Source organism: Leucoraja erinacea, chromosome 36 (assembly GCF_028641065.1).
Source record: "Leucoraja erinacea ecotype New England chromosome 36, Leri_hhj_1, whole genome shotgun sequence".
Lineage (NCBI taxonomy): Eukaryota > Metazoa > Chordata > Chondrichthyes > Rajiformes > Rajidae > Leucoraja > Leucoraja erinaceus.
In genome coordinates, this window is record NC_073412.1 from 8,041,199 (window position 1) to 8,053,919 (window position 12,721).

The 12,721-nt window shown below is 47.1% G+C and overlaps 1 protein-coding gene across 4 annotated transcripts in view; it reads right to left on the reverse strand.

Annotated features, from left to right (window-relative positions):
- The window catches only part of LOC129713521 (RNA-binding protein with multiple splicing 2), a 92,908-nt gene that overhangs the window by 58,447 nt on the left and 21,740 nt on the right, over positions 1-12,721 (reverse strand). For all 4 annotated transcript variants that reach the window (XM_055662601.1, XM_055662602.1, XM_055662603.1 and 1 more), the window contains exon 2: positions 4,135-4,212. In XM_055662601.1, coding sequence (XP_055518576.1) covers positions 4,135-4,212 — 78 coding nt within the window. The remainder of the gene's footprint in view (positions 1-4,134; positions 4,213-12,721) is intronic.

A 12,721-nucleotide genomic window follows, 5' to 3' on the forward strand; every position in this document is an offset into this window, starting at 1 on the left:
AGAAGGAATGGGTGACGTTTTGGGATGAGACCCTTCTTCAGAATGGTTCGGGAGAAGGGAAACAAGAGATAAACGGGAGATATAGAACAATGAATGAAAGATATTCAAAAAAGTTACGATGATAAAGGAAACAGGCCATTGTTGGCTGTTTGTTGGGTGAGAATGAGAAGCTGGTGCAACTTGGGTGGGGGAGGGATGGAGAGAAAAAGCGAATGCCGGGGCTATCTGAAGTTGGAGAACTCAATACTCATACCACTGGGCTGTTAGCTGCCCGAGCGAAATATGAGATGCTGTCCCTCCAATTTGCGTTTAGCATCACTGACTATGGAGGAGACCTAGGACAGAGAGGTCAGTGTGGGAATGGGAAGGAGAATTAAAGTGTTTTGCAATCGGGAGATCAGGTAGGTCCAGGCGGACTGAGCGAAGGTGTTCAGCGAAACAGTCTAAGTTTGGTCTCGCTGATGTACAAGAGTCCACATCTTGAACGATGGATATAGTAGATGAAACATAGAAAATAGGTGCAGGAGGAGGCCATTCGGCCCTTCGAGCCAGCACCGCCATTCATTGTGATCATAGCTGATCGTCCCCTATCAATAACCCGTGCCTGCCTTCTCTCCATATCCCTCGACTCCACTAGCCCCTAGAGCTCTATCTAACTCTCTCTTAAATCCATGCAGTGACTTGGCCTCCACTGCCCTCTGTGGCAGGGAATTCCACAAATTCCCTGCCACTCTGGGTGAAAAAATGTTTTCTCACCTTGGTCTTAAATGACCTCCCCTTTATTCTAAGACTGTGTGGCCCCTGGTTCTGGACTTGCCCAACATTGGGAACATTTTTCCTGCATCTAGTTTGTCCAGTCCTTTTATAAGTTTCTATAAGATTTCCCCCTCATCCTTCTAAACTCCAGTGAATGAGGTTGGATGGAGGAGGTGCAAGTGAACCTCTGCCTAACCCAAAACGACTGTCGGGGTCCCAGGATGGAGTCGAGGGAGGAGGTTTACTGACAGGTGTTGCATCTCCTGTGGCTGCAGGGAAAGGGGGTGGCTTGGGTCGGAAATGTGAGGTTATCCATTTTGGTGGCAAACACGGGAAAGCAGACTATTATCTAAATGGTGGCCGATTGGGAAAGGGGGAGATGCAGCGAGACCTGGGTGTCATGGTACACCAGTCATTGAAGGTAGGCATGCACGTGCAGCAGGCAGTAAAGAAAGCGAATGGTATGTTGGCTTTCATAGCAAGAGGATTTGAGTATAGGAGCAGGGAGGTTTTAATGCAGTTGTACAGGGTCTTGGTGAGACCACACCTGGAGTATTGCGTGCAGTTTTGGTCTCCAAATCTGATGAAGGACATTATTGCCATAGAGGGAGTGCAGAGACGGTTCACCAGACTGATTCCTGGGATGTCAGGACTGTCTTATGAAGAAAGACTGGATAGACTTGGTTTATACTCTCTAGAATTTAGGAGATTGAGAGGGGATCTTATAGAAACTTACAAAATTCTTAAGGGGTTAGACAGGCTAGATGCAGGAAGATTGTTCCCGATGTTGGGGAAGTCCAGGACAAGGGGTCACAGCTTAAGGATAAGGGGGAAATCCTTTAAAACCGAGATGAGGGAGAACTTTTTTCACACAGAGAGTGGTGAATCTCTGGAACTCTCTGCCACAGAGGGTAGTTGAGGCCAGTTCATTGGCTATATTTAAGAGGGAGTTAGATGTGGCCCTTGTGGCCAAGGGGATCAGAGGGTATGGAGAGAAGGCAGGTACGGGATACTGAGTTGGATGATCAGCCATGATCATATTGAATGGCGGTGCAGGCTCGAAGGGCCGAATGGCCTACTCCTGCACCTAATTTCTATGTTTCTATGGAAGGGATGAGTTAACCAGGGAGTTGCTGACAGCATCTGCAGTTCCTCTCTACACAAGGTATCGTTCATTCACCAGTTCTAACCTACAAACCCCAGCCTCCCAGACTCCAAAAGGACACGGGAGAGATGAGAATTTGCTTCAAGATAAAAAAAAACCAGGCAGTGCTTTACAACATTGCAATCTTTTCAACGCCATCCCTTTGAATAAATTCAGTGAGGCAGGTGGAACATGAAGTTACGAAACACGAAAAATATGCATCCAATTTCATAACTGTCACAGAGTGTGGCATCGTTTGATATTTAGAAATCTCTGCTTTGGTCAAATGACTTTGGAACCTCAGGCAGCTTACAACCCTGGGGTACAAATATTGATTTCTCCAACTTCAAGTAGCCCCTGCATTCTCCCCCCTCCCCCCCTCCATCACCCAAGTCTGTCTTTCTCACCCAGCTGCAGCTACCAATGACCATTTCCTTTATTTTCTTTTTTAATTAAAAAAAAAAATTAATATTTTTTTAATGTTGTTTATTTTATTAGAAGTTAATACAACACAATACAGTGCAGTGGAACCTAATTTTAGGTGCCAACTATGTCATACCGTAATCCATTCTATGTACAACCTCTACTTTTATGTTTTGAGAAGGAAGTAAGCAAGACAAGAAAAAGAAAACGATAGAAAGGGGAAAAGGAGGAAAAATAGATGGTAGAGAGTAGAAAAACGTGAAATATATATATATCTATATCTATATCTATACACACACACATATATACACATAAATATACACATATACATACACACATATATATATATATAAAACACACACACATACATATATATATATAATATAACACACACACACATAGATATATATATATATATATACATATATATACACATGTATATATATACACACATGTATATATGTGTGTGCGTGTGTATATATGTGTGTGCGTGTGCGTGTGCGTGTGTGTATATATATATATATATAAGAAAAAGTGGAAAGTAGAAAATAGGAGAGAAGGCCCCTTAAAAGAGAATTTTTCAAATCTTTATTCGGAGATGTAGATCTATCCCCGTCATGAACTGAAATCAGCAATCTTTACGGTACCGCTGCATCACATGATTCCAAAAAGTCGATCACAGGAGACCAACTCCTTAAGAATTGGTCATATTTATCTATTAGTCGGAGTCTCATTTCTTCAAGGCATGCTATGTCCATCATATTCCTAGTCCACATTTTAACAGTTGGTGTGGCTGTATTTTTCCAAAATTTAAGTATCAATTTCTTTCCAATTATTAACCCATAATTTAAAAAAAACATTTTGGTCTTTATTTAAATTGGTATCTTCTACTATTATTCCAAATATAATCCATTCCGTTTTAGGTTCTATTGTGGACTTAAAAAGCTTTGCAAATATATCGCTCCAAAATGTATTCAACTTTGTACATCCTACAAATGAATGTGTTATATTAGCGTTTTGAAACAAACATTTATCGCATCTGGGAGAGACGTTTGGATAAAATTTATTCAACCTCGTTTTTGAATAATATAGTCTATGTAATAATTTGAATTGAATTAAATTATCTCTTGCATTAATAGAACAATTATGTGTGTTCATCAGATACTTTTCCCATCTATCCTTCGAGATCTTTATCATTAGTTCATGTTCCCAATCTTTTCCTTTTATCATTGTTAATTTTTCAGCATATCTTTCATTCATATGTTCAATATTTTTCTATATCACCATGTAGGGGCAGCAGCACGTTGGCTCAGTGGTAGAGTTGCTGCCTTACAGCGCTCGCGCCACCAGAGACCCGGGTTCGATCCCGACTACGGGTGCTGTCTGTACGGAGTTTGTACATTCTCCCCCGCGAGTCATCTCAGTCATCAGAGATCTTCGGTTTCCTCCCACACTCCAAAGACGTACAGGTTTGTAAGTGAATTGACTTGGTACAAGTGTGAATTGTCCCTAGTGTGTGTAGGGTAGCGTTAATATGTGGTGGTCGCTGGTCGGCACGGACTCGGTGGGCCGAAGGGCTGGTTTCCATGCCCTATCTCCAAACTAAGCCAAAAATATATACATCTCATTTTCCCTCGCCCCCCCCCCCCCCCCCCGACTCTCAGTCTGAAGGGTCTCGACCCGAAACGTCACCCATCCAGAGATGCTGCCTGTCCCGCTGAGTTACTCCAGCATTTTGTGGTCTTGCATGGAAGGACCACATATAACAGACTAGGAAGCAGGGTGCATATAATAAGCTGATCGAATCTTACCTTAAAAGGTCGAAATAGAAGGTACAGCTCTCGTGGTTTAATGTCCATGGGAAGGCCACTGACAAATAGTGTGCGGACCTAAAAGAGAAATAAATTGTTAACAAAGTCTCGACTTCAATACCATATTCGCACAATAAGGCAGACACCAGAAACTGCTTATAAAAAGTTTTCAATATAGAATAACTGCGTTTTAACTCGATATTGGACAAACATTTCAGTTCACAAGGCATCGATCTAGATAGATAAAGAACTTCTGCCCCAGCAGACATTATCAGAGTCGACAGGCAACATCTCTGGAGGGAAGGAATGAGTGGCGTTTCAGGTCGAGACACTTCAGACTGAGAGTCAGGTGGAGAGGGAAAATGAGAGATTATATTTTGGCTTTGTTTAGAGAGGCAGTGGGCAGGTGGTGTAGACCTGCATGGGAAGGTAGACGCTCCCACCCCTACCTGTCTCGGGCAGATGGGGCTCGTCAGCCTGGGAAGGCAGTCCGTCTAGGAAAGGGGAAACTCTGATTTAAAACCTCCACTGCCTTGTGGCCATATCCAGTCATGGAAAAGGCTTCAGGAGTGAACCTCAAGAAAATCCAGAGTCGGAGGCTTTAAGGCAGTTCGTCGTTGTCTACAACCTCGCTCTGGCAGCTCCTGCAACAGCGTTGGTGTCAAACTGTAACAGCCCCGTTGTTCCTTTGGATCGATCAGTGATGTGGAGAGGGGGAACATGCTGCTTGGGCAACAGCCTGTCCTCCATATGACATCGATCGCCCAGGCTTGCATCCGACCAGGATGCATCACCCATGGTCAGTCATGACCGAGAGGGGCCTACGACTAGGGCCTTAGAGGCACCCTAAAAGCCACCCATTCTTTTTCTCTACAGATGATTCAGATTCAGATTCAGATTCAATTTTAATTTGTCATTGTCAGTGTACAGTACAGAGACAACGAAATGCATTTGTTGATGCTGCCTGTCCCGCTGAGTTATTCCCGAGATGCTGCCTGTCCTGCTGAGTTATTCCAGCATTTGAAAATTCAAGATTCAATTTAATAGTCAAATGTAACAATTAAGGTACAGCGAAATTGGAGTCGTGCCCATCTTTGGTTTAAACCAGCATCTGCAGTTCCATCCTACACATCATCAGCAGGTTTAACCTGGACACACAAGGAATTGCCGACACTGGAACCATAAGCAAAGTGCAAAGTGCTGGAGGAACTCTACAGGTCAGGGAGTATCTGTGGAAGGAGCGGAAAGGAGATGGTTCAAGTTGGGATCCGGAAGACTTGGGAGAAAGAGGAGGGGTGGGCAGCACGGTGGCGCAGCGGTAGAGTTGCTGCCTTTCAGCGCCGGAGACCCGGGTCTGGTCTCCAATTTGAGGCGTGGGTCGAATCCCACTTCTGACACCATGTAGGTAATGATCAGACTCACACAGCGATTAGAATCCATAATCTTATTAGCATCTCTGCGGAGGAGACACAAGGTGCTTTCATCTCCACATGCATACTGCTAGTTTGCCAGAGAGAGAAGAGAGAGAGAGAGGGAGCTCCCTAATAAGCATGTGGACAGAGCCACAGTACGAGTGTGACACTAATCTATACCTGGGTGCTCTGCTTTCCGCCCACAATCCAAAGACGTACAAGGTTTGTAGGTCAATAATTAGAATGAGTAATAAAGACTCAGATTCCGTAACTTGTTACATAGAAACATAGAAAATAGGTGCAAGGCAGCAACTCTACCATGCTGCCAAATCTTCCTTACTAGGGACACTTTACAGAGGGCCCATTAACCTACAAACCTGTACGTCTTTGGGATGTGGGAGGAAACCAGAGCACCTGGAGGAAACCCACACAGTCACAGGGGGACTATATAACTCCTCACAGACGGCATCCGTAGTTAGTTTACAGATACAGCATGAAGGGCCCTTCAGCCCACAGAGTCCATGCCGACCAGCGATCTATCCACACCGACACTATGCTACACACACTAGGGACAATTTACACTTATACCAACCCAAACCAATTAACCTACAAACCTGTATGTCTTTGGAGTGTGGGAGGAACAGCAGATCTGGGTGAAAACCCACGCAGGTCACGGGGAGCACGTACAAACTCCGTACAGACAGCACACGTAGTCGGGATCGAACCCAGGCGCTGCAAGCACTGTAAGGCAGCAACTCTAATGCTGCGCCACCATGCCGCTTGTCACATGTACCGAGGTACAGTGAAAAGCATTTGTCTTGTGCTAACCAGACAGCGGAAGGATTACAATGGGGCCACAGTGCAGAGATTAAGTTGTGGAGCGATTGTAACACGTTGCAGATCTGCTTCTGTGGCTAGTGCACAAAGAGCCGCCCGAGTCTACTGCAAGATGCATTTGCTACTGATGTCTTTGGAGAGACCTCAACCAAATGGCCCCATGACTCACAAATTTGTTTATTGGTTAAGAAGCTCAAACTACTGTGGAAACCGGCTGAATAATTGATTGATGACTTTGTAAAGACAACATACACAATGTCGTAAGGCCAAACAGAATTGTATTTTTTCCGTCTCTGTCAGGCAGATGATCCTATTTGGAGTCCAAACTGAAACTAACGCCTAAACATTTGGCCTCGGAATTGGCAAAATTCCGAAGGGGAAATTCTACAGCTCCCAGGCCACGCCAAGATCGCGTTTAGTTTAGAGATACAGCGTGGAAATAGGCCCTTCGGCCCACCGAGTCCGTGCCAACCATCGATCACCCGCTCACTGGCTCTAGGTTGTCCCAGTTTCGGGGGTCCAAAGATGAACGAAACATTAAAATGAAACCAGTCTGAATATCTTTGACAGCTCAAAGCCCTTGCAGACTATAAGCATTAAGATTTAGTCTATTTTAGAGATACAATGCAGAAACAGGCCCTTCGGCCCACTGACCAGCGATCCTGGCACAGAAGAACTATCCCACACTCTTTGGTACAACTTACAATTTTTCCTGAAGTCAATTAATCTACAACCCTGCAGGTCTTTGTAGTGTGGGAGGAAACCAGTGCACCCGGAGGAAACCCACGTGGTCACATAAGAGAATGCACAGGGAAGCACCCGTGGTCAGGATCGAACCTGGGTCCCTGGCTCTGCAAGGGGGCAACTGTAACTCGATTCCTAGATAGACAGTTGTGGATCCCAAATCATGCCCAGTCTTGGAGATGGGCCATCATTGAGGGCAGGCGGGAAACTATAATCATATTTTATTAGCCAAGTATGTTTTGCAACATGTGAGGAATTTCATTTGCCATACAGGGGTTGGACAGGCTAGATGCAGGAAGATTGTTCCCGATGTTGGGGAAGTCCAGAACAAGGTGTCACAGTTTAAGGATAAGGAGGAAGTCTTTTGGGACCGAGATGAGACCATTTTTGTTCCCCCACACAGAGAGTGGTGAATCTGTGGAATTCTCTGCCACAGAGGGTAGTTGAGGCCAGGTCATTGGCTATAGTTTAAGAGTTGGATGCGGCCCTTGTGGCTAAAGGGATCAGCGGGTACGGAGAGAAGGCAGGTACAGGATACCGAGTTGGATGATCAGCCATGATCCTATTGAATGGCGGTGCAGGCTCGAAGGGCCGAATGGCCTACTCCTGCACCTACTGTCTATGTTTTTCTATGTTGACACCGTTTTTTGCAACAGATACCCGTTGTACAGTTACAGGCCAGGCAGTATTCACATTCTGTTTGAGGCCTGTACTTGCTTTCAACACACGAGCTTTGAGGAGGAGCCCAGAGCTGCCTGCTGTGATGCAAGAGTATGTAATTAACTTTAGTGTAGGCTGCTTGTGTACATCAATGGCGGTTCCTTGATGAGGCACAACATTTTTTTTAATAAAACCCACTCCTTCAGCTCCAGCTCCATCTAAAACCAAGCTCGTCTCCTCTGTACAAGCTGGAAATTGGGATCAATTGCCTTTCCATCTGTTCAAATGCAAAGACTGTAGGTGGCATTCTACACACCCAGCCAATCTTCAAACCATGTTTGGTGGATTACTTTATTATTCATTGCCAATAATTGACCAGCTTTCCCGGGAACAGCTGATGGAAGAGACCAAATAGAAGTTTAAAAAGAGGGATATAGATAGGGGTAAACTTTAGACTTTGGAGATACAGCGCAGAAACACACCGAGTCCACACAGACCAGCGATCTCTCTAGACACGAACACTATCCTACACACTAGCGACTATTTGCATTTTTACTGAAGGCAATTTACCTACAAATCTGAACGTCTTTGGAGTGTGTGGGGGGAAACCTGAGCACCTGGAGAAAACCCACGCAGGTCACGGGGAAGATGGACAAACTCCACACAGACAGCAACCGTAGTCGGGACCAAACCTGGGTCTCTGGCGCTGTGAGAATACTTGGCTGCAGGGCCAGTTACCACGCTGTATCTCTAGAGTCCATGGATAAGTTGCTTACTCTGGTCGAACGCCCCAGGAATCCTGCAGTGATCCAGCAGGGCACCGAGGTTGGTCCTCAGGATAAAGGGCCTGTCCCACGAGCGTGCGACTCCATGCGGCAAGCGCGACCTAACGTGGTCGCTTGAGACGTACGGCCTCGCGGGACCGGTCCCACTTTGATCGCCGGAAACGTATAGAGTTGCGCGGAGCTGGTCCCGACATCACGCGGGGCTCCGAAAAACTGACCGTGTTTAAAAATTCCACGCGGCAACGGCCTGCCGGCCCGCAGCCGTCTCGACACCGTACGCAGCGTCTCCACGGGCGTGCGCAGCGTCTTGATGCCGTACGTCGCTCGAACTTCACGTCACTCACTCGACCTCCGCGCTGCCTCCCCCCCGCTTCCGGTTTGGTCGCGCTCGCCGCTTGCAGGTCGCATGCTCGTGGGACCGGCCCTTAAGGCCTTCGGGATGTCCTGCACTCACTACACATCTTGTAATGACAGAGTCCAAGGTGCTCAGTTGCTGCTCTGCCACTTCCGAATCCCAGACTCACAGCCAGACAAGGCAGTGGGAATGAGAATGGTACATATTTGAGATGGATGATTGAAGCATTTTCTGTTCAGCACCAGCTGAGTAGGAGTTATTTCAAAATAAACTATTCATAATATACCCAAATACAAAAATAGTGTGTGGCTCTCATTACACTCAGAGTCATCCAGTCTATGCACTTGGTTGCACTTTAGCTCAGAGATACAGCCCGGAGACATGCCCTTTGGCCCACCGAGTCCGTGCCAACCAGGTAGCCCTGAGCACTAGTTCTGACTTAAGGGCCTGTCCCACGAGCATGCGACTGCATGCGGCAAGCGCGATCTAACGTGGTCGCTTGAGCCGTACGGCCTCGCGGGGCCGGTCCCACTTCGATTGCCGGAGCTGTATGGAGTTGGTCCCGACATCGCGCAGGGGCTCCGAAAAAATGACACCGTTCAAACATTCCGTGCAGCAACGGCCTGCCGGCCCGCAGCCGCATTGAGGCCGTACGCACCGCCTCGACGGGCGTATGCCTAGCGGGAACTTCCCGCCGACTTCGCTCGAACTCCACGTCAACTCGTACGGGATCACTCGACCTCCGCGCGGCCCCCGCTTACGGTTTGGTTGCGCTTGCCGCATGCTCGTGGGACCGGCCCTTTACACACTGGGGACAAATCACCCTACAAACCTACACGTCTTTGGGAAGTGGAAGACAACCAGAGCACCCGGCGGAACCAAAGTCTACCGAGGGTCTGGACACTTCTTACATCCAACTGTCTCTCCCCTCCGCTACATACTATCAGTCTGAAGAAGGGTCCCGACCCAAAACATCACCAGAGGTGCTTCCTGACCCACTGAGTTACTGCAACACTGTATACATCATGTCGACCTCACCAATGGAGGTTGCCCACTCTCACCAGAACCCCTTGAAGTTGCAATACCCAAAGCAGAATGAAGTCAGCCTTTAAGGACCGGATGCTGGTATTACCGTGCCAAGTTAGACAATGTTTGCTTCAATATTGTTTGTGCAACTGCCATAGCACCAAGTGGCTGCACTGATGGAGTATATGGCTCGGGATAGGAACAAGATTTAGGACAGGCTCAAGATTTAATCAGGAGAAAGTTGAACAATGTAGTCTGCCGAATTAAAATATTTCACTATTTAGAGCAGTAACTACACATTTTACACTCGTTAATCAATGGCAATAGATCAATAAATTTACAACTTGCAAGTTTAGAATGACCAGCAGGAGTTTATATTCTGCATCTAGTTGACCTCCTCTGTTTCCCCCCCAACAACCCTGCCTGGTCTCGACCTGAAACGTCACCCATTCCTTTTCTCCAGATGCTGCCCATCCCGTTGAGTTACTCCAGCATTTTGTGTCTATCTTTGGTGTAAACCAGCATCTGCAGTTCCTTTCTGCACAATCCCCTCTCCTGCACCCCACCTAGATTCTATTTCCCCCTCTACTCAGCCCACCACGTTCTCCCCATCTGGCAATACCATCTGATACTCTTCAAACATGTCCTACACCTTCCATTATCTATGGCCTTTGTTCCGACCACCTACTAATCAACTATTGGGCACCGTTTTAGGTCAAGATCGTCAGGTTCATTGCAGGAGGAGAGGGTCAGAGCAGGGGGGGGGGGGGAAGTAAGAGCGGGGGGGGGGGGGGGGGGGGAGTAAGAGGGGGGGGGGGGGGGGGGGGAGTAAGAGCGAGGGGGGGGGGGGGGGGGGGGGAGTAAGAGCGGGGGGGCAGAGCGGAGGGGGGACCTCACAGAACATATTTAAAGAGGCCATACTGAGGATTTTTTAGTGAAGCATAAACTGGAGATGAAGAAGTGCAGATGCTGGAATCTTGAGCAAACCAGTGCTGCAGCTGCAAAGGGCCATTTTAACCCAGATTGGCTCTGTGATTATAGGAAACCCTCCCCAACAGCACAGTCCAGTGGGCCAAATCTCCTCATTAAATCCCTTCATCTCAGGTGGCGCAGCAGTAGAGTTGCTGCCTCACAGCACCGGAGACCCGGGTTCGATCCCGACTCTGGGTGTTGTCAGCGTGTAATTTGTACGTGGGTTTTCTCCAGGAAGCTGTGGCAACCCCCACACGCCAAAGACGGACAAGTTTGTACGTCAATTGGCTTGGTAAAAACATAAATTGTCCAAAGAATGCGTGTCGGACAGTGTATGGGGATCGCTGGTCGGCATGGACACGGTGGGCCACACTCTTTTTCTAAACTAAACTCAATTGCATTAAATCACCGCATTAAATAATCCACATCAGACTCAACTAATTTGTACCTACCCATGTAATGTGAGCCTCTAATCTTAAGCCCCTGTCCCACGATGAGAGTTCACCCAAGAGCCCTCCATAGTTTTAAAAAAAAATCTAACTCGTGGTATTTCATCACAAGTATTTTTTTTTTTTTTTTAACTGTTGGAAATTTTTCACATTGTTGAAAAACTTCACGAGTTTCAGCGTTCCACGAGTAACTGCCGTTAGCGTTACAAGCCGCTACGAGACATCCACGAGCTCCGACGTACCCGCTGCGTACTTACGAGATTGATTTTTTTTAAACCCGGGAGAGCTCTTTGGTGAACTCGCATTGTGGGACAGGGCCCTTTACAACCACCACAGTACCCGAACCTCTAAACAAACCACAAGGTTTAAAGCAGGTCTGCTCTTGGGAGGGCAACATGTCCGCTAGTGGTCTGTTTCACACTTGTAATTTATGCAGCTCGTCCCTGCCAGTGGATTTATTGCCGATCCCCTGATGCATTAACGTTGCTCAGTAGAAAGGCCCAAAATGCTAATCAGCATTTAGGAAAACAATGCCACTTGTAACTTGGTCTTAAACTTTGCCAAGGCCAGCCTACAAACCAGAGATCTCATCAACATTTCACCAGAGGGCCTTGTCTTCAACTTTCACATTCAATCCTCATTGCCAAACCAATACATCTGTTAAAATCACATCGTTGAAAGCCCCTTAAACTAACACAAGCATCTTGTGCAACCAAGTTTGAGGCATCCGACAGTTAAACCCATGACCTCTGCACCTCATATTTCACTTGGGCAGTATGAACATTGACTTCTCCGACCTCAAGTAACCCTTGCTCTCCCTCTCAATCTCACCATCCCCTTCCTTGCCCAACCAGTCAGACTGTCCACCTAATTATATTTTATCACTCTATGCTTCATTACCAACTTCTAGTTACCAATGATCCATTCTACATTTTCCCATTACCTCATCTCCTTTGTAGTCTCATCTTCACACCTTACCCTTCCTTATCTCTGTGTCTTCCTCTCCCTCGACTGAAGAAGGGTCCCGACCCTAAATGTCACCCATTCCTTCTATCCAGAGATGCTGCCTGACCCGCTGAGTTACTCCAGCGCTTATGCCCTTGTCTGTCCCACTTAGGAAACCTCTGGAGACTTTGCGCCCCACCCAAGGTTTCCGTGAGGTTCCCGGAGGTTGCAGGTAGTGGAAGCAGGTAGGGAGACTGACAAACCTCCGGGAACCGCGCGGAAACCTTGGGTGTGGGGCGCAAAGTCTCCAGAGGTTTCCGTTCAAGTTTCCCCAAGTGGGACAGGGGCATTAGTGTCTATCTTCGGTGTAAACCAGCATCTGCAGTTCCTTCCTACACAATT